The sequence below is a fragment of the Parasteatoda tepidariorum genome, chromosome 7, assembly GCF_982258835.1.
Source record: "Parasteatoda tepidariorum strain Cologne lab strain chromosome 7, Ptep-v5.0, whole genome shotgun sequence".
Taxonomy (NCBI): domain Eukaryota; kingdom Metazoa; phylum Arthropoda; class Arachnida; order Araneae; family Theridiidae; genus Parasteatoda; species Parasteatoda tepidariorum.
The window spans coordinates 66272442-66298539 of NC_141761.1; the positions used below are offsets into that span (position 1 = coordinate 66272442).

A 26098-nucleotide genomic window follows, 5' to 3' on the forward strand; every position below is an offset into this window, starting at 1 on the left:
AATGGAAGAGTAAAAATACATCATTCTTTTTCCACCCCCAACACCCATTGTGGTCCCCCCCTTGATTTCTTGGCAAGACACACGTAATATTGATTGTTTTCTTTGCTACAATGCTGAGCTCTTTGGGACGAAGGGCGTTGCCAAGAGGGAGGGTGAAATTGTGTGATTTATGGCGAAAGATAATTTGCCGGTCGCAGTTAGCGTTAATTTCAAGGGAGTAGCAGTGTATATTAGAGATACTAGTGGACGTTTTGGAAGATGCTTTAATTACGCCGTTCAAGGGGTTTGGAGGATAAGGGAAATAAATGTCGTTGAATAGTAGGTTTCTGCCTGTAATCTGCCTGTATGGGTTGCTTTCAATGGGCAGGGTCGTATTTCATGTTAAGCTCGGTATTTATATATTATTACGAACATAATGTATCACTATTTATGTGTTTTTAAAATTTTTATTTTTCTAAATAAAAGACGACTGTAGATACATTACATAAACATTTAAAAATGCACTTTGTATTCGTTGTTGATAGTTTAGGATAATAATTCTTAAATTACATTTAAAAGAAGATACGTTTTCATATTCCTGTAATGAAGTGCTCATAAAATATTTTTTATTTCATCATTATTTTACTCGCATTAATTGTTAAATATCTTGAAAGCATTTCTATTTGTTTTGTTTATTTTTATTTGATTTTTTCATACTATGCATTTATGCACGGAAATAGAAATTGCTTTAACAACGGCACCATTTCGTCTTTGCATGCAAATCAATTGTTGTAGTCTTCAAGTTAAGTTATATTTATAAGGCTCCTTAAAAGAAAAAGAAAATAATGTTAGGTTAAAATTGATTCATCATTGATTGTTAATGTTTTAATTGATTTATTGATAGCAGAAAGCACATTTGGATTTAGTTATTAGAATATTTATTTTTTTAATTCAAAAAAGCAAAATAAATAATTGAACGTGTTTATTAGTACTTTAATTATGGCAGAGGATGAATAATTTAGAGGATCTAAGAGAATATTAAAAATCAGGTACCAACAATAATTTTGCCTACAGTGGCAGTCGAATTTTGTTAAAAAGTTCACCCAAATTGCAATGAGCATATTTAAATGGGAGTTTATAACATCCTCCAAATGAATTGTTTCAATTATTTCTCTTTAAAAATGTAATAATCTTTGAGCTCATCGAATCAGGTACAGGAGCAGAAAGCTAAATTTTACACAATTATGCTTCATTTAATTATTCATTTAGATTAAATAAATTACTATATATTCGATTATACGAAATGATAAATCAATAACCTTCCTTATTAAAAGTGATAAAATATTTACATGTTTCTAATTTTTTTAATTTATAAAATTTAATCTAACTTTAAATTTTTGTCGGTGTTGTAATTCAATATTTCTCGTTCCAACTGCTAAAAAAATTGTAATAACATAAAAATTTAAAAATTTCAAAGCATTATAACTCGATCCATTAACTAGGCATTTAAAATATGTACCTTTAATGCTATATTAATAAAGAATAATTTTTGTTTCACAAAATGAGTGATATCTTTAATGGAAAGCTTTAAATCTAACTCATTTTTATTTTTAAAATAAACTTTTATAAATAACGTTTTTAATTATTTCAAGAACGTCGTTACACCTGATGTTCGGCGATTCATATAGGAAGATAAACAAAAGCTGTGCGTGAAGCTGTATTTATAATCAAAATAGTTGAGCTGAAGATAAATCACCGAAAATATTCCCCCTGTTTTCCTTTCTGCTTTGGTTTATTTTTGGAGATACCTTTCATATTCCTTCTCCGATGAGCGCACATAAACCGAAAGGTAATTTGTTAACAATAACAAACGTTTTAATATGTTTCCAATTTTTAAGGCTTATGTGAATTATTAAAAGGGAATACATTTTTCTAAAACTTGCGTTTCTGAGAGAACAGTAAATTATTTCAGAACGAATTTATATACAAATTTAAAATGGAAATGTTTACCTGCCATTTAACTGCTACAAGTCAAAACACTTTTTAAGTTAAGAAAAATAGTAAAGTGAGAAAAAGTGATTTTCAATATTTTATCCACAATGGTCCGTTATATCAGTCTAGACAAAAATTAAAATTTAAAATACACCACTGTTTTATTTCGGGTAATTACAATTAAAAAAAGCAATAGGTGAACTTCTGAATGCTTGTGACAACAAAAGGGATGAAACTCTGAATATATATATATATATTTTAATGTATTATTCATCCATTTGAAATATATATTTTTTCAAAATAAAAGTTACCCAATTATAAATAAATAAAAGCATTTTTGATTAGAATAAAAAGTATGGAATTCAGGATGAAAATTGACATGCTTTTTAATTATTTTTATTTTATTTAATTCATTAGTTTTCTAAATTGCTTTTAATATACTATTTCCTATATATATTTTGCACATGAACTAATTATTGTCCTTTATTCTGATCTATTTAACAATATTATTTCGTACATAAACTTTTTGACATTTACTCTGACATTATATATATATATATATATATATATATATATATATATATATATATATATATATATATATATATATATACAAATTTAGAGTATCTGAAATAATCATTGACATTTACTCTGTTTAACAATAGCTCCTATAAAATTTAAATAATGTACCATTATTTAATAAGAATGAAGCATTATGATTTAGTTTATTTAAAATTTCTCCGACGAGACTAGAAATATGAAATTTAGTCTTTTTATGGGTACTCACATTTAAAAATTGTTCGCTTTTTACTTTTTTGAAAAATATCTTAATTTTTATGTATTTTACTAAAAGGTCTTTTGAACTTTGAAAATTGTCTGCATTTGCATATAACCAATTTAAATTGTATATATTTTAAAAAAGTGAAAAATTGAAAAATAAAAGTATATTTTAAAATATAGAAAGAAAGAAAACTTAAATAGACAAATTCGAATTATAAAGTTGAAGATTTTAGAAAAATCTCAGATTTTTTTTAATTGATTTAAAAATTATCATGTGATTTTATTTCAAATTCAATAAAAAGGTTGTCATTATTTATTTATTTTTTTAGTACAGAATTTACTCTGTAGATATTCTGTGGCGTAAAAATTTAGTTGTAAGGTAAAAAAAAAAATTAGAGCTGAACACTGATAAATGAAGATAAAAACTTTTGATAAATACTTATTCAAACATTGCATTCGAAAAAAAATTAGTTTAATTAAAAACGTATATGAATTAATTATTGCTTTCCTGAAAAATAAAAGAAAAATTATTGTTTACGCTTGTTCCTTAGAAGAAGAAAAAGATGGGAAAACTTTTGCTGCTTGAACTCATTAAAAAAAACTGAATTAAATTGAAGTATGTTATAAAATTTTAAACCCCAGGAGTTATTTAAGTTTAAGTTATAAGTCTAATGACATGTTATAAGACAGCTGAACACCAACTAAAATACATAAATAAAAACGATAGTATCTGGTGTAGACTAATTGGAAAGTCCGACTATGCAAACTGACGACGTCACTTTGCAATGCGTTTGCAAGGCTCAGTGCAATAAGTCTAGCAAATGACGTCGGTAGTTAGTGAAAACCAATTAGTTTACGGCATATCTTTAAACTCAGGGTGCTTAGGTTAAATAGAATGCATACATTGTGAAATAATTTTATTACATGTGTTATAGTGTTATAATATATTAATAGTTTTGTTATATTACAACACTGTGGTGAAAAATGATAAAATAGACAACTTTTAACTCTAAAATTTAAAACAAAATTATGCTGAGCAGAAATATTAAATAATTGCAAAATGTTTGTACCCAATCTAAAACGTGTGAATTATACTATGCTTTGAAATTTCTGAAACGTGTAAACAGCATATGACTGTGTACAAAAACTACAAGCAACTGACTCATTATAATGTTGAAAATCAAGTAAAATGCCCGCATTTAGTAAATTGTAAAAGTTTTTTTTTTCGCAGCGGCAAAAAGATAGAACGACAAAGCAAGGGATTATCAGTGTTTCCATAATCCTTTCATTTTCCATAACCCTTACATTTTAATATATTCTGTTTTCTAACAAATAATGCTCATGGCAGAAAAAAAATTATTCTATTGAAGAAATCAAAAACGTTCTTACAACTTTATATGACGAAAAAAGAAGCGCACAATATTTTTAAAGAAATTAAATTAAAAATGAGCACAATGGAAAATGTTACAAAAAATATTATTGATGAAAAAATATATATATTTTTAAAAATGTATATTATTTTATTAATTTTTTAAATCAGGTACAAACTTTTGAAAGTTAACCTCACTGTAAAAAATTCCAGATCAAATTGCGATAAAAAATACTATTATTATTCTGAGTGAAGTATCCATTGTACCGTACTATAAAGTCAGTTTTTACTTTAAAATTTGATACTGTAATTTTTGAAATAATATTTACTTAATTACAGTGATTCAGTTATTTTAAAGTAAATATTACTCTAAAAATTATGGTACATCAGATTTTTGTTCCTTAAATTTTTTACGCTAAAAAGTATTGGCACTCTGAGTGCAGTAGCTTTTCTTAGTATTATGATCCAGATTTTTTACTGTGAACGGTAATTATGAATCATCGTTAAAACTAAAATATAGCACTAAATAATTATTGAATCTGTACAAATGGATAAATATAATTAAAAGAAAATATAGAACAGTTTGTTAGTTAACTGTTAACCATTTATTTCCTCACAATTTACTACTCAGTTTGTTTCAGACTTTCATTATACACGTGAGAAAACAATTTTCTTTCAAAAATTTATGAGCATGAATGTTTAAGCGTTAATGCTTTTGACTTCGCTATATATGTAATCTAAACAACATTTTTAAGCACTCAAATTAATCTGTTCTACGTTTTGAGTAAATGTAAATGCTTATAAATTATTATTTTAAAAATAATGTCTGTGTAATACACTGTGCAATATACCGGATCAAATTACGGTAAAAGGTACATTTTTATCCATTTTTATCTTAGAATTTTATAGCATATATTTTACAGTAGTAATTATTTAACTATAGTGATTTTGCAATAAATATTACTTTAAAAATTACGGTATATCAGATTTTCGTTCCATAAAATTTTACGGTAAAAATGGATTATATGATAAAAAGTACCAACATCCTGGGTGTTGTAATTTTTAATAGTGTAGTTTTTTAATACGTCATATCAGTTAAATTGCTATGCCCCAGCCTTCCTTACCTCTTATTTTACTGCAAGTAAACTAACTATTCATTGAAAACTATTTGAATTTTTCTAGTCATGAAAATCATGTTATATGTAATATACAGCACGCTTATTTACAGTCTTCAAATCAATTTTGAGTAGAAATCAAATATTTTAATATTTTACCATAATTTCTTCGGCTCTGTTATCACAACTATTGCATATTAAATTATTTCCATTGAGTTGTTGAAAAGTTTTTCTTACAAAAGTTAAATATTTGAACTACTACTAATAAATCTTACTTTCTTTCCGACTTCACAAAAATATCAAGCAAAGTTAAACATAATTTTGTAACTAAACAAGGCAAACCAGTTATAGCGCAAAAGCATAATTTCTCCAAATGCTTTTAAAACATTACTCTCTCTATCTCTTTCTCTCTCTCTACAAATAATTTTCATATTTGTTTTAATTGAAATTACAACTTAGAAAATCAAAAGTGAAACGTAATTTTAATTAAAGAGAAAAATCAAAACAGCTTAGAGAGTTATGGACCATAAAATTCAATTTAGAATTGAATTTTCCATAATTGAATATTTTAATTAAACTAGATGGAGTAAAGACCAAAAGTTCCTAATGTACATTTTCTAATCTTGCGAAATAAGTACTGGCAAGCATTAAACGCAAATATGTTATTTGTCAACATAATTACATTTAGAAAATACTCCTTTGTAAGTGAAGTACTCGATGAAAATCTTTGGGCTGTTGCCAAAGAAGATCAGCTCCGAAAAATAAAACACTAAGTTAATGTTTATATTTACATATTCGCTCGCTAGAATTACCGTTTAATAGAAAATAACAATATTTTTCTTTTGGATGTTTTTGAAGATAAATTAATTTCGAACATCATTTTTGTTCTCAAAAGTGTTTACTTCTGTAACTAATCAAATTATTAAAGATTGCGTCGTTGAATAAATTATTAATTTGTCGATATATCTTAATGTCGAATAAATGGTGTTTTAAAATCTAAATAATTGATAACACGAACATATTTTAACAAAGACTTATTATTTTTGTGAATTAGTCTTATTTTGAGAAACTGCTCTTATATATTTGCTTCTCCTACTACCAATACTATAAATAAACGAAAAATTAAATGTGCTTCATGAAATATTATTGATTATTTATGCATTTAATAATTTATCTTTGTTCAAACATTTATGCTTTGCTAATATGTTAAAATGTACATTTATAAATTAAATTTAGATTTCAAATTATTTACATGATTTCACTCCATTTAACGTTGCGAATCTCGCTTTTTTTTAAAAAAAATACATATTAGTTATTTCTAAAATCAAGTGCTTAACCGCTCTACATGTTTGTATTAATTTGCTTGTGCTTTGTATAATCGTAAAAAGTCCTTGGGATTTGAATGATAATCATTACAATTTGCTCATGATATCAACAATAATCACAAAAAGTTGCTTCTAATTTAAATTAAATCATAATGCTTGTGCTTTGATAAAAAAAAATCCCAAACATTTTTAAGAGATCAAAATGACAAAGAAAACAAGGAAAAGAAATATTTTTTTAATAATAGTAAAGCATTCCCGCCACATGTCGTCGTGGGCCAGGGGGATTCATAGAGGTTAAGACTCTACATTTTCGAGATCAACGGCCATGATTGTGGCAATGTGGTCAATACTGTGCACAGGCCGTCTTTACTTCCTAGACAAGTACCCATTGATCTGAAGCTGGGTGTGCTTCAAGCTGCCAACGGGAATTGAACCCCAATTCATCACAATGACATTTCAGTGCCCTAACCACTGAGCCATCGCGGCTATAATAAAAGATGAAAAAGAAAAAAAATGAAGGAAAAAAAATTAAAAAAATGGTTTAAATTTTTTTTAAAAATATTTTTAAGAGCATTCCATTATTAATAATTTTTTCTCCTCTATTTAAAATTTTTCTTCTTTGTTTTATTTGTATTTTTAACCTAATTTATCGGTTTTATTGATCTTTTCATTGTATATATATATAGATACATATACACATATATTTGCTTGTTTTTTCGTATATATTTTTTACTTAATGTGTTTTAATTTCGTTTCGATTTTTTTAGTGCTCCTCACGCTATTGTATTGATATATTTTACTTTGGCTATATTAATACAATATTAGAAAGCACTCCTTTTTGCGGATATAATCGTGTGGGCTGATGAAGAGATTATATTCTTTCTTTGTTTTGTCTTCCGGATTTTTAATTTTTTTTTTAAGATATCAAAAATTATATATTTTATAAATACTTTTGAAAAATTATTTTTTATAATTTTCCATACTATATATATATATATATATATATATATATATATATATATATATATATATATATATATATATATATATATATATATATATATATATATATATATATATATATATATATATATATATATATATATATATATATATATATATATATTTGCTTACTGATAAACTTTTCTCTGTCCGGAAAATAAGGAGTGTTCAAGATTTTATTAACCCTTTTTTTCCTATTTGTTCTTTCATTGTTATGAAAAAAAGATGAGAGACCTTTATTCAGTCAGGATATTGCCTGAATACACATGAGTGATCTCAAGAAAAGGGAAATCTGCGCTAAACTCACAGAAGCAGGGATAACATTCTGGCATTGTTCCAGGAGAAAGTTGGAAGTTTACGCCTTTGTAAATTCCCTATTGCACGGAATTTCTCACTTTTTAATTCTTTTCTTCAGCATAAGACACTGAAAAGTCTCTTTTGTGTTTTTTCATTATTATTTTCATTTTAAAGATATCCTTAACTTATGTGCCTTCCCTTTTTTTAATTTTTTTTTGTGCCAAGAATAAGAATTGTTCTGCTATCGCATTTTGCGCTAGAATTCGCTCGAGGTAGTTCTTTTGAACAATTGGCCCACGATTACGATGGAGATCGTAAAATCAATAGTTTTGATGGCAGTTTTTCTAATAAACAAAAACAAAACGAAGGAAGATAACATAGTTGTAGGAAATCAAGAAGTATTACTTTTAAGCCTTCTAAGATGTGTTTGGCCAAAATCTTCAGATTTAAAGTATTGGAAATGTTTTAAGCGCAGTGAATCGAGATGTTCTGTAAAATCAACAATCGAAAAAATACAAAGAAATCACCTTTAACATTGTTTTCTTGAAAATAAATAGAGCATTTTAAGTTTTGAAATAGTCATTGGTTAAAAACTTTTTTTCTCTAAAAAAATAAATAAAAAATTGTGAAGATGCCAATGTCATTAGATTTTACAGGTATTCTCTCGGTAATCTCTTTCTGGGTCAATGAATTAATTACAATCCTCATTTTTTCCTTTGTTATTGAATTAAAATCGATATTTTTTTTGTTCTTCGAGTATATTTTTGAAAACAAACTATAATTTCTCCTTAAATAAATTTTAAGAGCAAACATTAATGTATACTGTCTTTTACACTGTAATCAGGATTAGACTAAAGCAAGCATATGTTTTCTTGAGGCTAGGGTAGACATTGGGTGGTGGGGCTAGTGTAACACGGTTTTAAGTGAAATTTTTCATTTATAAGTTAGCAACATTCGTTTTTTTTTTCATTTTTTATTCACAAGTAAATCATATGGAGATAAATAAATTGAAACTTCTTAACAAACCTGATTCAATAAGAGTTAATGACTTTGTGCTCTTAAAGTTATCTGTTCTGTTTTTCACTTTAATTAATTAAGTACTAGTCAATTATTAAATAAAAAACATTGTTGTGCGCTATATTAACATAGTAGAAGTTGTTTCTATTTTTGGAGATTATGATGTTTAATTCTTAAGAAAAAAAAAGCTAGGTATAGTTCTTCTAATCATGAATCTTTCATTTTTCCAGAAAAAAAAAAAACATTTCTTAAATCTCAAGTGAAGAAATAATTACGAAACTTTAATCGCCAGGGAATGATAGAACTAATAAGTCAGCACGACATTTGAAGTTGACATTTAAATTTTTTTGATAGAAAAAGGAAAAAATCAAAATCTATACACCGAAGTGCCATTACATTATGCCCACCCAGCTAATAACATGTAGGACCACCTTTAGCCCTCAAAACTGCTATCACCCGCCATGGCATTGATTCCACAAGGTGCTGATAGGTAGTCTGAGGTATCTGGTACCAAGCGCTCACCAACTGGTCCTGCAAATTCCCTCACATTGCGAGGGGAGTAGCGTGGCTGCACGAAGTCGGTTTTCCAAGTAGGACCACAAATGCTCCATTGAATTAAGGTCAGGTGAATTTGGGGCCAAGACAGGACTTGAAAGTCACTTGAATGTTCCTCGACTATTCGACCCTTATGACATGCATTATCTTGTTGGAAAACAGCATCCCCCGCATGAAAAACTGTTGCCATGAATGGGTGAACCTGGTCTGCAACTATGTTCAAGTAGCTAACAGACGTCAGGGATTGTTCTATGAGGATTATGGGTCCTAATGTGCCCCATGAAAACATTGTTCCAGGGCAAGAAACCATGAAAACCTGGGCGAGCCCATTGTTATAGATGGAGGGTGGTCATAATGTAATGGCTCTTCGGTGTATTAAATGAACTAAATTGAATGATGTTTCGAATGTATTGACTTGCGTTCGGAGAGTCTTTCTTAGTATAGTGAATTGTTCGATTCGAAACTAGTTTTTTAATTACATGTGTCAATATTTATTCTCCATTAAGGCTTCGATTAAAGTTAATTTCATTCTGCTTTTGAGTTGTAATCGATGACTACTTTCTCACTAACCTCATAGCTTGCCCACTCTAGCCCCGTGTAGTAGAACTAGTGAGGACAAAAACAAACTTTTTTTAAAACAGTTATTACGAAAAAACGAAACAACTTTTTTTCCAGATATAAACCATAATGTAGTAAAACGTCCCAATTATTGTTTAAAAAATCCTTCATTAATTAAAAATTAAATTTAATAAAGTTTTTTTGTTCACATTAGACACCCTCTCCATTCATTAGAAATTTTTTACAACATCATAAATAAATTTACATCGTATTCCGTTTACTTGTGCTACATTTTTTTTCTCGCAAGATATAATTTTTCTGAAAGTCCAAAATCTTTTTGAGATAATTGCGCACTTAACTCTATTAGTTCTTCTCTTTGCTTTAATTAACTCTCTAGTATTCCCCCACGTGATCGATTGTCGAGTTATCCAATTAGTCGATTATATGCTTTCTTCTAAGCAAATCCTTCGGGGAAAAAGTAGAACTCTTCCTAATGCAAAGGTTGCCATACGATATAATATGAGAAAAATAATAAAATAAATGCTAAATTATTAAATTCTACTGAACGAGTTATGTTTATTTAGTGAGTTTTCATTAAATCACTAACAATTTTACGTAAAAATAAAATTGTTTCTGTTCTGCATGTGTGTTAGAGTAGTTTTTGTAAAATTATTAAAGGTGACTACTATTTAATGTAACTGCTACTTAACTCAATCTTTAGTTTCAAAACTGTTAAGAAAATTCCTTTTTTTTTCGGTAAAAAGGGTTTAATACTCAGGCGGTGACGGATAATAGCCCCATTTTAGGTTATGAGGGTGGTTTTACCCATTAATGCATAATTTTTATTGAACACATTTCCACACTTTTTTTAAAAATTGTTTTGTATTGATTTAGGTCAAAATGAGTGAAAAATATACATTTAGCATTTTATTAGTTAATGGTTATAGAAAACATGAAATACTGGTGTATTTTTTTGCGCTAAAAGTAAGATTTCTTCCAAACAGGGATAACTTCTAAAAACAATAACTTTTTAAATTTGACTTCTTTGCAATTACTTAGATATACGAAAAAGAGTTATTCATCATTGAAGTTTGTTTAATTTATAAAATCAGTTATTGATTAATTTTGGAAAAAAAAATTCAAGGTACTTTTTTTTGGACTTTATGTATTAGCACAAATATAATTCCGATAATCTAACAGATTTTTGAGTAACTATTAGACTATGTTTTATAATTAAAGAATATCTAAATATTCTTTTGCTTATAATTAGAGCGTCAGAAAAAAATATATGAAAGGGACACCTAGTGTCCCATCTGCGTCAAATTATGAGATAAAAATAAGTTGTTCAAGTGTTATTCGATGGTCTTAAGCGTCACTGTGTATTTTGTTTAGCTAAAAACACTGACTGTGGTTACTTTGAAAATTTCTTTCATAATATACTAGTATAACGATTAATGTTTAGGTTATTTTAATTTAGTTTTAAAAATGAAAACACTATTTAAAAGCCGTAGTAGATTACACAAAATAAAATCTTTTAAATCTCAATTAGTATGAAAGCATGAAACTCAATTTTAGTTACATTAATTTTCTGTTAAAAATGTAATTTAGTATAATCATCGTTTCTAGTTTTCTGGTCTCTGATATTTAGATAATCCTTAACGCGAATATCGCAGGCGTGTAATTCCGTTTTCCAGTCGGATTTAACTGAAACATGATTAGACACGCAGAGATATTTCCCATTCATCATCTAATGCTGATTAGTAATTATGCTTTTCGATTGGCTGATTCATTTTAGTGTAAACATAATCTTGCCCATCAATTGACTAAAGGATGTTGCTTCTGATTTCTATCATAGTCGTTCTTCTCTGAGTCATACGCAGATGAAACGCATCTTTGTCCCTTTTATAAATATTTTTTTTCCTGATGTTCTAATTACTAGCAAAAATATATTTCGGTGTTTTATAATAAAATAAAAAAATTGTTGACATCTAATAATAAAATCTGTTAGATTTTTGGTACTATATTTTGGTACTGAAATTTTTTTTCCATTCATATTCAAATGTTTATCAATAATCAATTTTGTAAATTAAAGTAATTTCCACGATAAATAACTGTTTGTCTTAGATCTAAATAACTACCAATTTGAAAAATTATTGTTTGGAAGTGAACAGTCTTTGGAAGATTTAATATAGAAAAAGACACCAGTGTTTCATGTTGCTACTAATAAAATCTGTTAGATTTTTGGTACTGTACTTAGGTACTGCAAATTTTTTTTCCATTCATATTCAAATATTCATCAATAATTAATTTTGTAAATTAAAGTAATTTCTGCGATAAATAACTGTTTGTCTTAGATCTAAATAACTATCAATTTGAAAAATTACTGTTTGGAAGTGAGCCGTCTTTGGAAGATTTAATATAGAAAAAGACAGCAGTGTGTCATGTTGTATTTCATAATCATAGATAATTAAAATGCTAAACATAATATTTCCCCCTTATTTTGTGTAAATTAGTGCGAAATAATGAAAAACGTATGAAAAGTATATTTAATAAAAATTCTGTGGCAAGAGAATGATACAGATTTAAAAATTTATATTTCGAATATTCTACAAATAAAACTTTTCTTGTGTATGTAAATTTAAACTTTAGTTTGTTTTAGTTAGTCAACTCTAGTTTAATCAACTTTAAAGCAAGATTTTATTTTACTAAGCATTTATTGAAACATTAATTAAAGTTTTTTTAAAGTTGAAAGTGGAATAATTTTTAAAATTAAATAATTTTTAATTCTCCACTCCAGCATAGTTCTCCCAAAACGACATGACGTCCATCATCTTCAAAAACACAATATTCCACGATATTACATTAACGTAAAATAATATTTTCTGATTTTTGTACGAAAAGATTATTATGCCAAATAAGGAGATTTTGCACCCTTCTCGCACCAACTTCCACGATTGCTTTGCGAATATTTTTGTTTTTTGGTGATAATCATATTTAAAAATCAGAATTGAAAATTATTAAACTGAAATGTCTTAAAATGTTTTATCATATTAGCACAGATCTAGTACCTAAGACTTAGTTTTCAATTTTATTGGAAGAAACTTTAAACCGAAAAGTTAACTCTTGCGAAAAGTGCGAAAAGTTAACTCTTTTCCATTGCAATTTTAAATTATTAATTTATGATAATTATTTTAAATGTCATATGTTTACACGTTGTTAATAAATATTATATAAATAAATGTACACGTTGTACACTAATAAATATATGTACACGTTGTTAATAAATATTATAAAATTAAATATAACTATTAGAAACCTAAATATAATTAGTAGAGAATATAGAATTACTTTAATTTAATAATGAAATATAGCTTTTAGCTTTAAACTATTAACCTTAAATAAGATTGTTATTTTTAATTGTCACGATTGTCACGATTTTTACGCTTATTTTAACACAATTAGTTGCAATAAAAAGCACAAGTGAAGTATAAAATGTCTTATAACTAAATTAAAAAAATGTGTATTAATTATCTTTAAAATCAAAATATAACGAAAAAATATATAAAAATTCTGCTGGCTAATAACATTATAACTTTCATTAATATCACATTGATAACAGCCAAAGATTTTAAAATCTTCTTTGATTATCAAGGATCCTATCATTTTATTTTTCCGACCAACTGGACAAGAAATGATTTTAGTCCATTATCCTTTTATCTTTTATATATAAAAAAAAACAATATGTCATTAACAGCAGAAAAAAAATTTCTGGGAAAAAATATTTCCTTTCAACCAATAATTATTCAATTTTTTATTTTGAATGAAAAGTACTAATAAAATTATATTTTTCTTACAGTCATATATTTATATTTACAGTCATATATTTTTCTTACAGTCATATATTTATATTACAGTCATATATTATATATACATTATATTTTTCTTACAAAAGATGTTTTCAAAATACTTTCTCTTCTGATCACCATATCTCCTTACGTTCATGTCATTGAAAATTTTTACTATGATATTGGATAGCATTTTAAATATTTTCTAAGTAACTATTCTCTGTTTATTATTCCCCATAAGCTCTTTCGGGAACTAAGCAAATATAGAAGTCTAGACTTTACGAAGTGCCATTGGCCAACTCCTCTTGCGAGACAATACAAATAAGGGAAGAATTTCGAAATTCCCTTTCTGATTGATTCCAAGAAATCTCGGGGAAATATTTCCCTGATAGAAACATTTCGCAGTAAAGGAAATATAAAGATATATATATTATTCTCAGATATCTCTTTCTCGATATATTGAATTTATATCTGATGAAATGAAATATATCTATATTTAGATCATATTTTCCTGGAAAATATTTTTTCCTAATAAAAATAATTTGTTTCAATAAATTTTAAACATTTCTTATAACGAGCTTCCAAAGATAGTTTAAAAATATCAAAAGCAACTGTTAATAGTCTAGTGATTAGATTACTAAGTTTGCTTAAAGTTGTCACTTTAATGTTTTAACTTATAATTTGCTGGGAATGCATTTTCGTTAGGTTCATATAAATTTGAAAGTACAAAATCTTTATTAGGATACAATTACAATGACTAATCCTCCTATTTAAAAGGATTTTATCACAACTGGAACCCTGGGTTCCGCTATAAGTATAAGCTCTCATATTAGCTTATTCTGATAAATGGTTTGATTAATAATGAGTACTGACGCACAGTGTAAAAAATTCGGGATCAACTTTAATAAACCCAAAATGTATGGTAATTTTTTTCATTTATATGGAAACGGTTTCCCGGAAATTCTGGTTCTTAACATTACATTCCTTATTTCCACACATTTAGTAAAACATACAAAACTGAAACCTAAATTTAACCGAAAAAATAGTTTTTATGCCATGCTCTAAGTTATCATTATAAAATTACCAAATTTTACTTTTACGATATTACTTTTTTATTACTTTTTAATATTGCTTTTTACGATTGTGACGAAACCTACTCCTGGTATACGCTTCGAGCAAAAATATCGCCAACGTAACGAAATAACTTCTTCGAGAAACGAATTTCGTCAAAGTTAATAAAATATTTCGTAATTCCATTTTTCCAAAAGGAAAAAAAGAACTCCCAGTGTCTAATGTATTTAACTTTCCTAATAATCACTTTAACGAAAAACCACACAGACTCCACAACAAGGACTGGTAGATAAAATATATATGGGTGATTTTCACGAAATATGACAATTCACTGTCTCTTGCTCCAAGATCTAATACTATAATACTAAAAGAACTTTTTTTTAAAACAATTAATAAATAGCATTGCTGTTAGCATTTTAAAATGACTTTGCACTAGCATTGTCTGTTTTGTACAGTTAAAAAATTTAATTGAACTTCAAAATGTCATTTTCCTGGCATGTCTCAAGCAATGTTTCCAATAATAACTAGCTTCAAAACTTCCTATAAATTTTTTAATATCTAATTTTTTTATCTCAACCGGTGTAAGCATTTCTAGAATATACGCAGAGGGTATTATTTACAAAAACTTTGTTTAAATTAATTTTTTTCTGTCAATAATTTGTATGTCCCAAGAAAATCTGTCATTTTCCTGGCTACTTTTATTTAGTGGTTTATAACCAAAATAGATAGAGCCAGCAATCAATATCTTATGTTGATTGATTGATAAGATACCCTCCTATATGAACATGTCTTGTTGCATGAATAAAGAAACAATTTTTTGGTTCAAAATCCATTTCAAAAATTTTTTCAATGTGAGTAGGTTTTTGTGTTGTCATTTTCCTGGCTTCTTGAAACCATTAATAACATAAACTACATAGATTTATCTGAGTTATTTTAGGAAATCCTGTTGTTTTCTACAGAATATAAACGTCTTAGGCCAAAATATTTAATTAAAGTAAAGCTGTATGCCATTAAATGGCGAATTTGTCATTTTCCTGGCTTATGGCATTTTCCAGGACATTGAAGTGTTACCAGAAATTTTTTTTAACTGTTAATACTGTAAGGAGGGAAAGCAAATATTAAACTAATACCAAGTTTATGTATGATTGTAATATGGTTGGATGTAATCAAAGTTATTTATTTATTTATTGATTGATTATTATACGTAATTTCATTCTGTACATATCAGCAACAAATTTTTTTTTAGTTCCTTCTACAGAGGATAAAAAAGAATTAATTTAAGCAATTTATGGTTCATCTAACATAAAGGCTTAAGTTGAGTTAATTACTATTAATTTAAAATGACTGTTTTTTAAACTTCTAAGCTAATATGTCATTTTCCTGGCATCCAAGATTTGGTGAATTTCTATTTTATTTTTTTCCCAAGCAAATGTCGATAAACTAATCTGCTGTCTATAAGATATTACTAAGTGTAACTAAAGAGGTATACAAAAAAAATTTTAGATTATTTTGACGACTTTAACACTACTGGTCCTTAAATTACTACACCAGGAAGGAATACAAATAACAGAATGATATTTATTGGGCACATACATTATAGTTGGAAGAACAAGTGATTATATTTTCAGGATAATTGTATGTATAGATCCCGAGGAATCAGTACTCAGAGCAGTCTTTCCTGGTGGCAATAACAGCAGTTATTCTCCTAGGCATCGAGTCGAACAGAGATTGAATAGCATGGACGGGTACAGCATTCCATTCAGCTTCAACATTATGCCACAATTCATCGACTGTAGTGACTGACAAGTGGTGGCGTGCCACTCGTTCTACAACCATTGACCAGACGTTATCAATTGGCGAGAGGTCAGGAGAACGCGCTGGCTAAGGCAACAGGCGAACATGTTCTGTGTCAAGAAAGGTTAAGATAGTGCGGGCAACATGCGGTCGTGCATTGTCTTGCTGAAACGTAGCGTTATGGAGGCCTCGAAGATAAGGCAGAGCAACTGGCTCTGACACATCAGAAATGTAACAGCTGCTGTTCAAAGTGCCGGCAATGTGAATAAGAGGTGATATCAAATGCAAGCTGCCAGTGGACATTCTCCACGATGTCGCCAAACACGAATGTTATCATGATGCTGTATTTGTCTGAACCTGGATTTGTCTGAAAAGACGACGTCATGCCATTCTTGCGTCCAGGTTCATCGTTGATCACACCATTGGAGGCGCTCCTGCTTGTGATACAGTGTCAAGGGTTGCCGAAGCCATGGTCGCCGTACTGAAAGTCCATGCTGCTGCAAACGTCATCGAACTGTTCGTGAAGACACTTGTTGTCTTGCATATAACACAATTTGTTGACTCAGGGTTCGTGATGCAGCTGTACCATCCCTTAAGGCCATGTGGATAGCATGTCTGTCTTCTAGGTTGTTCGTTACGGGGGGCCACTGAAATCCTGCACGGCGTTCCATATGATCGCCATAAGCCCATCGATTCCATATTTTGCTAACAGTCATGGGATCTCGAGCAATGTGAGCAGCAATACTTCGGTATGATAAACCGCATTCCCGGTAGGCCACAATTCAACCTCGATCAAACTCAGACACGTGCTGGTAGGCATTTCTGCTTCTTACACGAGGCATAACAAAACTTTTTTGCCCAAGAACAACACTCAAATTCAATTTCTGTATGAGAAACTGACTCTTAAATCTCTTCTTTTATACACATTGTAGGTGTCGCTACCGTCGCCTGCTTTGCATGAATGCGCTGATAAGCTAATCATTTGCATACCACAACATGCTTTATCCGTCCTGCAAGTTTTACTTTCGTGATGTGTCGTCCTCCTGGTGTAGCAATTTTAATGAGCAGTAGTATATTTGAGAGTTCACGTTTCGTCATAAATCACGTGATTTCATGGCGAAATAATTCTCAAGATACTGCTCGAGAATTGCTAAATTTTCAAAAGTGAATGCTTTATTTCTGAGAGTGCTGATGTCAGAAATTCTTTTTTTAAAAATCAAAGCATTATGCCATATTTTTAATTAATTGTTTTTAAGATAAACCATTTAGGATATAATTTGCGATGATAAATTTTAAAAAAAAATTTCTAATGGGCTCTAAAAATACTCATTTGTCACTTATTAACAAGCTTTTAGATGTATTCCGACACATTTTCATCATTTGGCAGGATTTCAAGCAGGCGCCACAAAGATCTGGTAGTTTCTTTCGAACTGAGTTAATTCAGTGTATTTATTTATGAAGGGATATTGTTTTTTGCTTTTAGCGTTGAGATCTAATATAACAATGCAAAAACATGGTTCTATCTTGATCTGAAATGTGGTTGGTTGAATAAATTCTTATCCATTACTGTTAATAAATATTATGAAATAATATAACTATTTTCTAATTATAAAACATTCAAAAATGTCCCTCTTTCGAAATGACTTTAGCGCTTTGTACCCCTTGATACCTCCAAGTGCAACTCTGGTAATCTTAAATCCAAATATTGTGTAAAAAGTAAAAGAAATAAAACAAAATGCTCTCATTAAATATTTTCTTTTTATTGAAAAGTTTTCCTTTCTCCTATTTTCCATTCACTTTTCACAACACGTTTTTCGTTTTTCCCTACTATTTTTTCGCCATTCTCTACTCATTTCCATCAGTAGGGTTGATGTCCATCATAACGCCTTCCATTCGAGTGCTGGGCTTTTAGGAGGAAATGAGGAAAAACGATGCCACTAATATAGGAATTGAGACTCTCTCTAATGAGATTCCTATTGAATCCCAAAAGGAAATCCATTAGAGAACTCTAGTTGAAGAGAGGGCTCTTTGCCCAATGTAATACGAACGGTCGTAATAATTGCCGGTGTGTGTGTGTCTGCCAGATATCGGGAGTCCAAATCAAACCTTGTTTGCATATTTCCTGTCCATTGTGAGGGGGCGTAGGTAATTAGCTGTCGAGAGAGCGTCTCTCTAGATTTCTGACCATGATATTGTGTCTTGTTGGGCAAACTTCCTCCCATCATTATTTGCCATCCGAGACTCCTGTCTGTAAATTCAACTTATTTAGAAATTTTTAAGGATAGCTTTGGAGACAGCAGTCAAATACAATTAAATTTAAATGATCCTTCCTGAATTTATCATATTATGTCATTCCAAATAAAGTAATGCACATAAATTAAAATTTAAAATGTCTTATATGTAAACTGCGCTTTGAAATATGACTATTTAAAGTGATTTTTTTTTATGCGAGAGTAAAAGTCTAGCAAATTCAGCTGATGCATAATAGCTATATTAGGAATAATTATCAAGAAGTGTTTGTCTTGCTGTTTAATAAAATGTACGCATTAATTGAGAAAAAAAGAATTTCGTATCAGCTACCACTAAAATTTTCATTAAATAATTTTTAGCTTAATTAAGAACTTCGTTAAGAAACTAATTAAGTAATACTTTTATTATAGATCACTTTTTTGCATTTCTCCTATTTCTGAAGTAAAAATGACATTCTATTAGAATGAAATATGCAATTTGTATCAAATTAAATTCAACTTACTAGTGAAAGCTGCCTTGCTAAAATTTTATATAATACTGTTTAACTTTTTGTTCCTCAATTATTTTGCAAAAATTGCATGATTTTCAAAATTTATGACAATTTTACCAGGGCATATTCAAAAAATTTTATTTTATTTTATTATTTCTTATGAAGTTATTACTTTTCATAATTTAAGTTTGTTAGCATATTTGCGGTCACCCCCTTAAACCATTAAGATTAAGTTCTAGATCATGAAAATAGGATCATTTGATCAAAAGTTAGTCAGGGTAATCCTTGTTTGTTATTTATTTATTTATTTTTTTGCCTATTTGGTGTGGATCGGTTAAGAATTGCGAATGCGTATTCGGTACATATGCACTCATATACACATAAGCATTTTGCTTTCTTTACAAATATTGGGATTTAATATCAGAGTTTTATCATATCAAATTATGCAGTGAAATTTCATATTAGAGCTCTATCATATCTTATATCACTGTTATAGTGTACAACACTGGATTTAATAAAGTGACTATTATTATTTCCCTTATAAAACAATTTATTCTAAAAAATAGTTTAATATAATTCTCCTTTATTAAATGAAATTAGTTAATACATTCAGTTATGGGTTATAATCACGTTAAAAGTAAATTTATTATAACTGACTTAAATAAAAGTTCAAATAAAGTCTAAGTTAAATAAAAGATAAGCAATAAAAATGAGTATAAATATTGGTATTCTTTGAGTAAGGTAATATCATTTTGAGAAACTAATATTTGTTTGTAAACATTCCATAAAGAATTTCTGAAAATATAATCCGCATAAAATGAAAAAGAAAAATTTCATTTTGATGAAATGTTGTTTTTGGATTCCTTTTTGGCTTATTGTGTTATTAGCATGCTATTTCCTGATATAGTCGACAAACAGGGCAGATTTTGTTTCCATAAAGTAAAATATATGTACGTTGCATGCAATATCAAATATTTTAAGATAGATTTGTAATTGCAACGTTAAGAAAAATATGTTGATAGCTATTATTTTACTATGCAAATGCATTTTGAAATCTATGTGCATGTGGGTGAAAATATATCCCGTAGTAAATGAAACTCTTTGCTCCCTTCATATCTCTTAATTCTTCACGTTACCAATAAGTGATAATTATATGAAATGATATATTTGTTCAGAATGTATGAAATTCCATCTTTATCATATCATACTTCGAAATATACGAAGAAAAATGCTACAAGAGATATATTAGTTGTTTCATATGTGTTCATGTCAATTTTCAAAAGGAAGTTTTAAAAATATTGTATCTATTTCAGATATTTGGAGATTATTACCATCTTCGGCATAGGAAGATTTCAAAAAGATCTTTGGATAGAAGTATAGATCATCACATAGCATTGTCTAACGAACAGCAGGTGAGTGATTGTTTTTCAAATGTGTTTGCTTGTTTTTTCTTTCTTAAATTTACATATATTTTTTTTTCTTTTGAACGCAAAATGTTTTTCTTTACAATCAGAAAACTGTTTTTCAGTTAAAAAAACTATCGCATATTTTCGGAGGGGGGTACAGAAATTATTTGTACGGATTAAAGTACTTAATAAATGTTAAGTAAATGTTTAAGAAATTTTTTTCTTCATATTTTTTGGAATGCACTTAAACATCAGAAACAGCCAGTTTCGTATGTTTCTACCTTAGATCTTCGTAATCACACAGCTTTCAATCTTTTAAACCAAAAACAAAACATTTATTAACTTTTGAAATGTCTATGTAATAAACTGAAATAAATAAAAAAAATTAATTAATAAAAACGTGAAATCAAGTTAAATAAAAATCGTGAAAAATCCTTTAATTTTATAGTTAGAATTTTTTCTTTTTCGAAATCTGCAGACTAAGCTGATTACAGAAATGCAAAAATTCTTACTTAAAATAAAAACTGTTTACAATACTAATTAAATTAAAATACAATTTGCAATACAACTGGTAATACAGTTTGCAATACATCCTTTCACAGCAATAAAGAAATTGCTAGTTATGGGAAATATAAATTTGTTAATTACTTTAACGCGAAAAAAAGTATAATAGTAAAATAAAAGCCTTAAATTAAACAGACTCTTAAAACTAAAGTAGTTTTAAGTATTTCGGTTTCAGACTACCCTGCATCTTACAAGGCCTCTCAAAACTACAAACGTACTTAATTTAAAAATAAAAAAACGAAGTTCATTTTGATATTCCATTTTTTTTTCAGCTGCTCGTTTTTAAACTAAAATATGGTTTTTTAAATATGGTTTATGGTTACTAAAATATGGTTTTATGGTTTATGGTTTCTTTCTTTAAGGAAGAAATATTATAATTAATTTTAGATTTTGTTTTAAAAATAATGTATTATTAATTTAGCATATTACTAAAAGCATATTTCTACAACTATCATATTACTACCAATTATCGTTTAAAATTAGTATTAAAAATTTCGTAATTCTAAGTATACATCAAAATTATCTAATTTTTGAGCATCGTGACTGATTTTTTGGAGTTTTAATTTGATATCCCCGAAAACTCACCTAAAATCAAGCTGCTTTTAACAAAAATAAATAAATAAATAAAATTTATACATCACAAATAACAGACGTCTTTAATATAAGTTAAAGAAAAGGACACATACATCGAACTTATTATACTATCTAAAATATCGCTTTATTATTCTACTAAGTGCTTCAAATCCTGGTAAACCAGAATTTCAAGCACTTATGTATAAATGTCTAAATGAGTGAAAGTCGTAAACGTTTATTTACAATTTAATGCAAAAACTATTATAAAATAAATTTCTGTTATAAAATTTCACACCGAGAAATTCTACTGTATCATAAAATTTTTAAACTGAACTACTAAAGATTACAAAGATTGCCAATCCTTTGAATAAAACATTAGCTGAAAACAAGTAATAAAATAAAATATTTCGTGACAAAAGCAATAAACTGTGTTCTATTTTATGTTTATTTTGCTCAAATTCAAGTATAACTAGTTTAGTTATCTTTTTTCGTGTAAATAATGTCAGATATTGTGTTAACTTTTACTCGGTGATAGCCCTGACCCAAGCTGTATTAATTATTCACTTTGCTATCGATTTGCATCTGAGATTAAGTTGTTAAGTGTAAAAAATATACGTCGCTTTTTCTCCTCGCGTGTTCAAACATTTTTGTTAATAAATAAGATTTGTTTTATTAAAAAAATGTTCTCTTTTCCATACAGTTATAACAATTCAGAGTTCTTTTCCTGATTGGATTTTTTAAATTTTACATAGTTTTAAATAAGCATTTCTGAATAATAAGTAATGTCAAAAATAATTAATAGTCTTTTAAGTATACTTAAGGAGTATACTTATAAAATTTTCAAAGTATGAGTTATTTTTTTAACTTAAAAACAGAAGTTAAAACCAAAAGTGTGAAGCAACAAAAAATCTAAAAAATATTTCCAGTGACTTATAATTTAAAATAACATTTTTAAATAATCGTTCTCCAAATTGTTTTTAAAGATGCAATTTCTTCCTATAATAAAAATTGTATGATTTTATATGTATTTTGAATAATTCGATTGCTTTTCTTTTATAAGCAATTACTTTTTTTTCGATTTACCTAGTCTAAAAGCATTACACCTTAAGTATATGCATATTACAGCTTTACATACAATAATGCAGCTACAAAGCTTTAATTTTTTCACTGTTAGAATTTATGTTCCTAAATTACGGTAAGATAGCCGGCAGCGGTGTGTCTGTCCAATTAACCGTAAGGTTTGCTGCAAAGAACATTTCTTGCTTTTATTGTTTTGAAACCATTTACAACTAGTTAAAAAAAATATCATCACAAAACTATACAGTCTCTTAGCCATTTACGACTAGCATGATTTTAAACGCATAGAAAGGAAATTTAACTAGTCATTGGTGCTTTGGTTGAGTTGTGTTTTTTTAAATGTACCATGAAATGTGGTTTAATTAGTTTGTTTCCCCTGCCTTAAGAGATATGATATACTAAACTTTCTTGCGTTAAGCAGCTTTATGGTGCCGTCATTTATATATGAATGAAAGTATCGTGTTTTAATAGTCCAGGTTCACAATTTGGAAAGTACAAGACACTGGAAACTCTTCATGTGTTGAAGGGAATAGGTGAAGTATTGTGGTGTCAGTACAAGGATTGGGACCCGGTAATGAGATCGACAGATTAACCCTCTCAGCTATCATACATACTAGGTTGCAAGGGACTATGTGGTTTCAATAGGTGGACCTAATGGGTGCGATGAAATTCTGGTTGTGTTACCGTTATCAGGAGGACGCAGTTAATTAACGATTTATCTTACAGTTAACAGTTTGAATACCATCGTACCTACGGTTATTTGACTATTTTGTTTCAATATGGTAAAATAACAATTAATTATATTGTTATTTAGCTATTTTTTCCGAAAAATCTTTAGCAGTATCTAATAATCAGCAATTCAAGATTAAAATTCGAAGAAAGAAACTAAGTCACATATTTCCAGAAAATAATAATTTTAACTGGATTTTTTTTAAAAATGCAGTTTTTTTAAAAGGAGCTTGATTAATTTAAAAAAATTTAAATGAATATCATTAATCCATTACGAAATAAATCTATTTCCTTTTATGTTAAATATATGAAAGAAATAATCTCGAAGAAGTGCAATAAAGATCAAAGAAGTCTTTTTTTGCTGCTATAACTAGAAAGCAAGGACTGAGTGTTAGAAGAGGCTTTAATTTACAAAAGTGGATGTTTTTTCTTTGGTTCCCGCTTTGCTAAATGATCAGTAATTGGAAAAATTCCTCAGTTCTCCCAGGTGTTCTCTTTCCTACCGTAAGTCTTCTTCCTTGTGGAAACGATACTCGAGAACTATCTTCTCTTGTTTTTCATCTAATTTCTTTTATTTTTATTCTTTCAAGAGAGAATCCGAAACATTCGCGAAATGACTTTTCTTTTGTTCGAGATGTTGCCAAGCTGTCTTTTATTTCAACGCTGAGTTGCCTCTCACAGTGGCCGAATAGTTCTAGAGAATTCTAATTTTTAAGTTCTTTACTTTTAAAATTGGATAAGTCGAAATCTATTCTATCGATTTCAGTCTAAATTTTAAATTTTGTTACTTAAAATTACAAAAATTGGAACGATGCAAAAATTTTTAAACTACATAATTCAAAAATGCTTTGACTATTATCAAATAACGTAATAAATAATTGTAAAAAAATGTTTTTAGATAGAAAACACTTCTCGAGATATAGTGAGAAACGCAAAAAATTATTTATCTTTTTTGTCTAAATTATTGCAACCTTTTTTTCCAGATTGAGGTTTTGTTCAGTAATTTGAGTCCCAAGAATCAAATCCGTCGGAAAAAAGCTATGAACGTGTGTTTTCGTGAATTTCGTTGCTTAAAATATCGTCTTCTCTAATTAGTATATTTAATGTTATGTCCTTAATATGAGATATCCTTAATATGTGAAAATAGAATATTCTTAAGGTTTTTTCTGAGGTCTGTTGTAATAGGTCAAGAGGGGAGGGCTACGGGCTTTTGCCTCAAATATCCTGCAAAATTTGATGAAAAAGACTGCCTGCCGAATTTAGTTCTTAAAACGTATTTTTCAGGTGTACTTGCAATTAAAAAGATCAAATTTTTTTTAAAAAAATATATCAAGCTCTTATTTTTTGTTCTTTCATATAGAGAGCATTTTAATTTTAAAGTAAACAAAAGTGTTGTTCAAAATTGCATATTAGTCAAATATCAATTGCATGTTATCACCATAAAATATCATTTATCGTTAACTTCTTTTGGACATTTAATATATTATTAAAAAAAATACAACATGAAAAATAAATAATAACGCAGACAAAAACATGAAACAAATGCAGGTGAAGATGATAAGTATTTCGTATTTTTTACAGTGTTGTCAAAAATTTTCTTATTTACCCTTAAAGTTAGTCTTTTTTTCCCCTATTTTTTACTTTTGATTCATTTTCATAAGGTCGTCAGGGGTTCTTTAAAATTTAAGCGATTTAAAGTAAAGCATTTTTTTTTTCTGTTTGTTTCAACACTTACAACACAAAATAAAAAAGCTTTTAAGTAAAAAGAACATGCTTATGCTTACAAATCTAAGCTTTTGTTTCTAGATCCCATTTCTTATATTTAAGTTTTTTTTTTAGTTAGGGTAATTGTTTGAATTAGCATTTGTTTACTTACTTGCAGGCTCCGCTAATACCGTGGTTGCTTCTAATTCCTTACTTTTTCTTTAAAAGTCAATAAAAAGGTCATTTTATTTTACGCAAACGCATTTTAGTAATTTATTAAACTTAACGAAATGAAACGATTCTTGAATTTGAAAAATAATCAACTGTACTTAAAAAAAGAAAATTAAACTTAGGAACACAGAATGAGTTACACGTTAAGAATTAATGAGAAGTAACTTACTTGCTAACAATTTATATCGATGACCTTAAACCATATAACAGTCGACGTAAGAAAAAATTTTCTCACTCTTCAATCTCAGCATTCTTAAGAATCTCGATGTAAATCTAAAATAAAAATCTGGCTACATCTAGTCACTTTTTTATTTTTTTTATCCATTTTTTTGTTACCTTTTGCATAAAGTCAAGGGTGAGTTTATAAAATTAAAA

General features: G+C 28.2%; 1 protein-coding gene across 2 annotated transcripts in view; it reads left to right on the plus strand.

Annotated features, from left to right (window-relative positions):
* Nucleotides 1–26098, plus strand: part of LOC139426087 (furin-like protease 1, isoforms 1/1-X/2) — a 192961-nt gene that overhangs the window by 100123 nt on the left and 66740 nt on the right. For both annotated transcript variants that reach the window (XM_087167959.1, XM_087167960.1), the window contains exon 2: nucleotides 20753–20851. In XM_087167959.1, the coding sequence (XP_087024085.1) occupies nucleotides 20753–20851 (99 nt within the window). The remainder of the gene's footprint in view (nucleotides 1–20752; nucleotides 20852–26098) is intronic.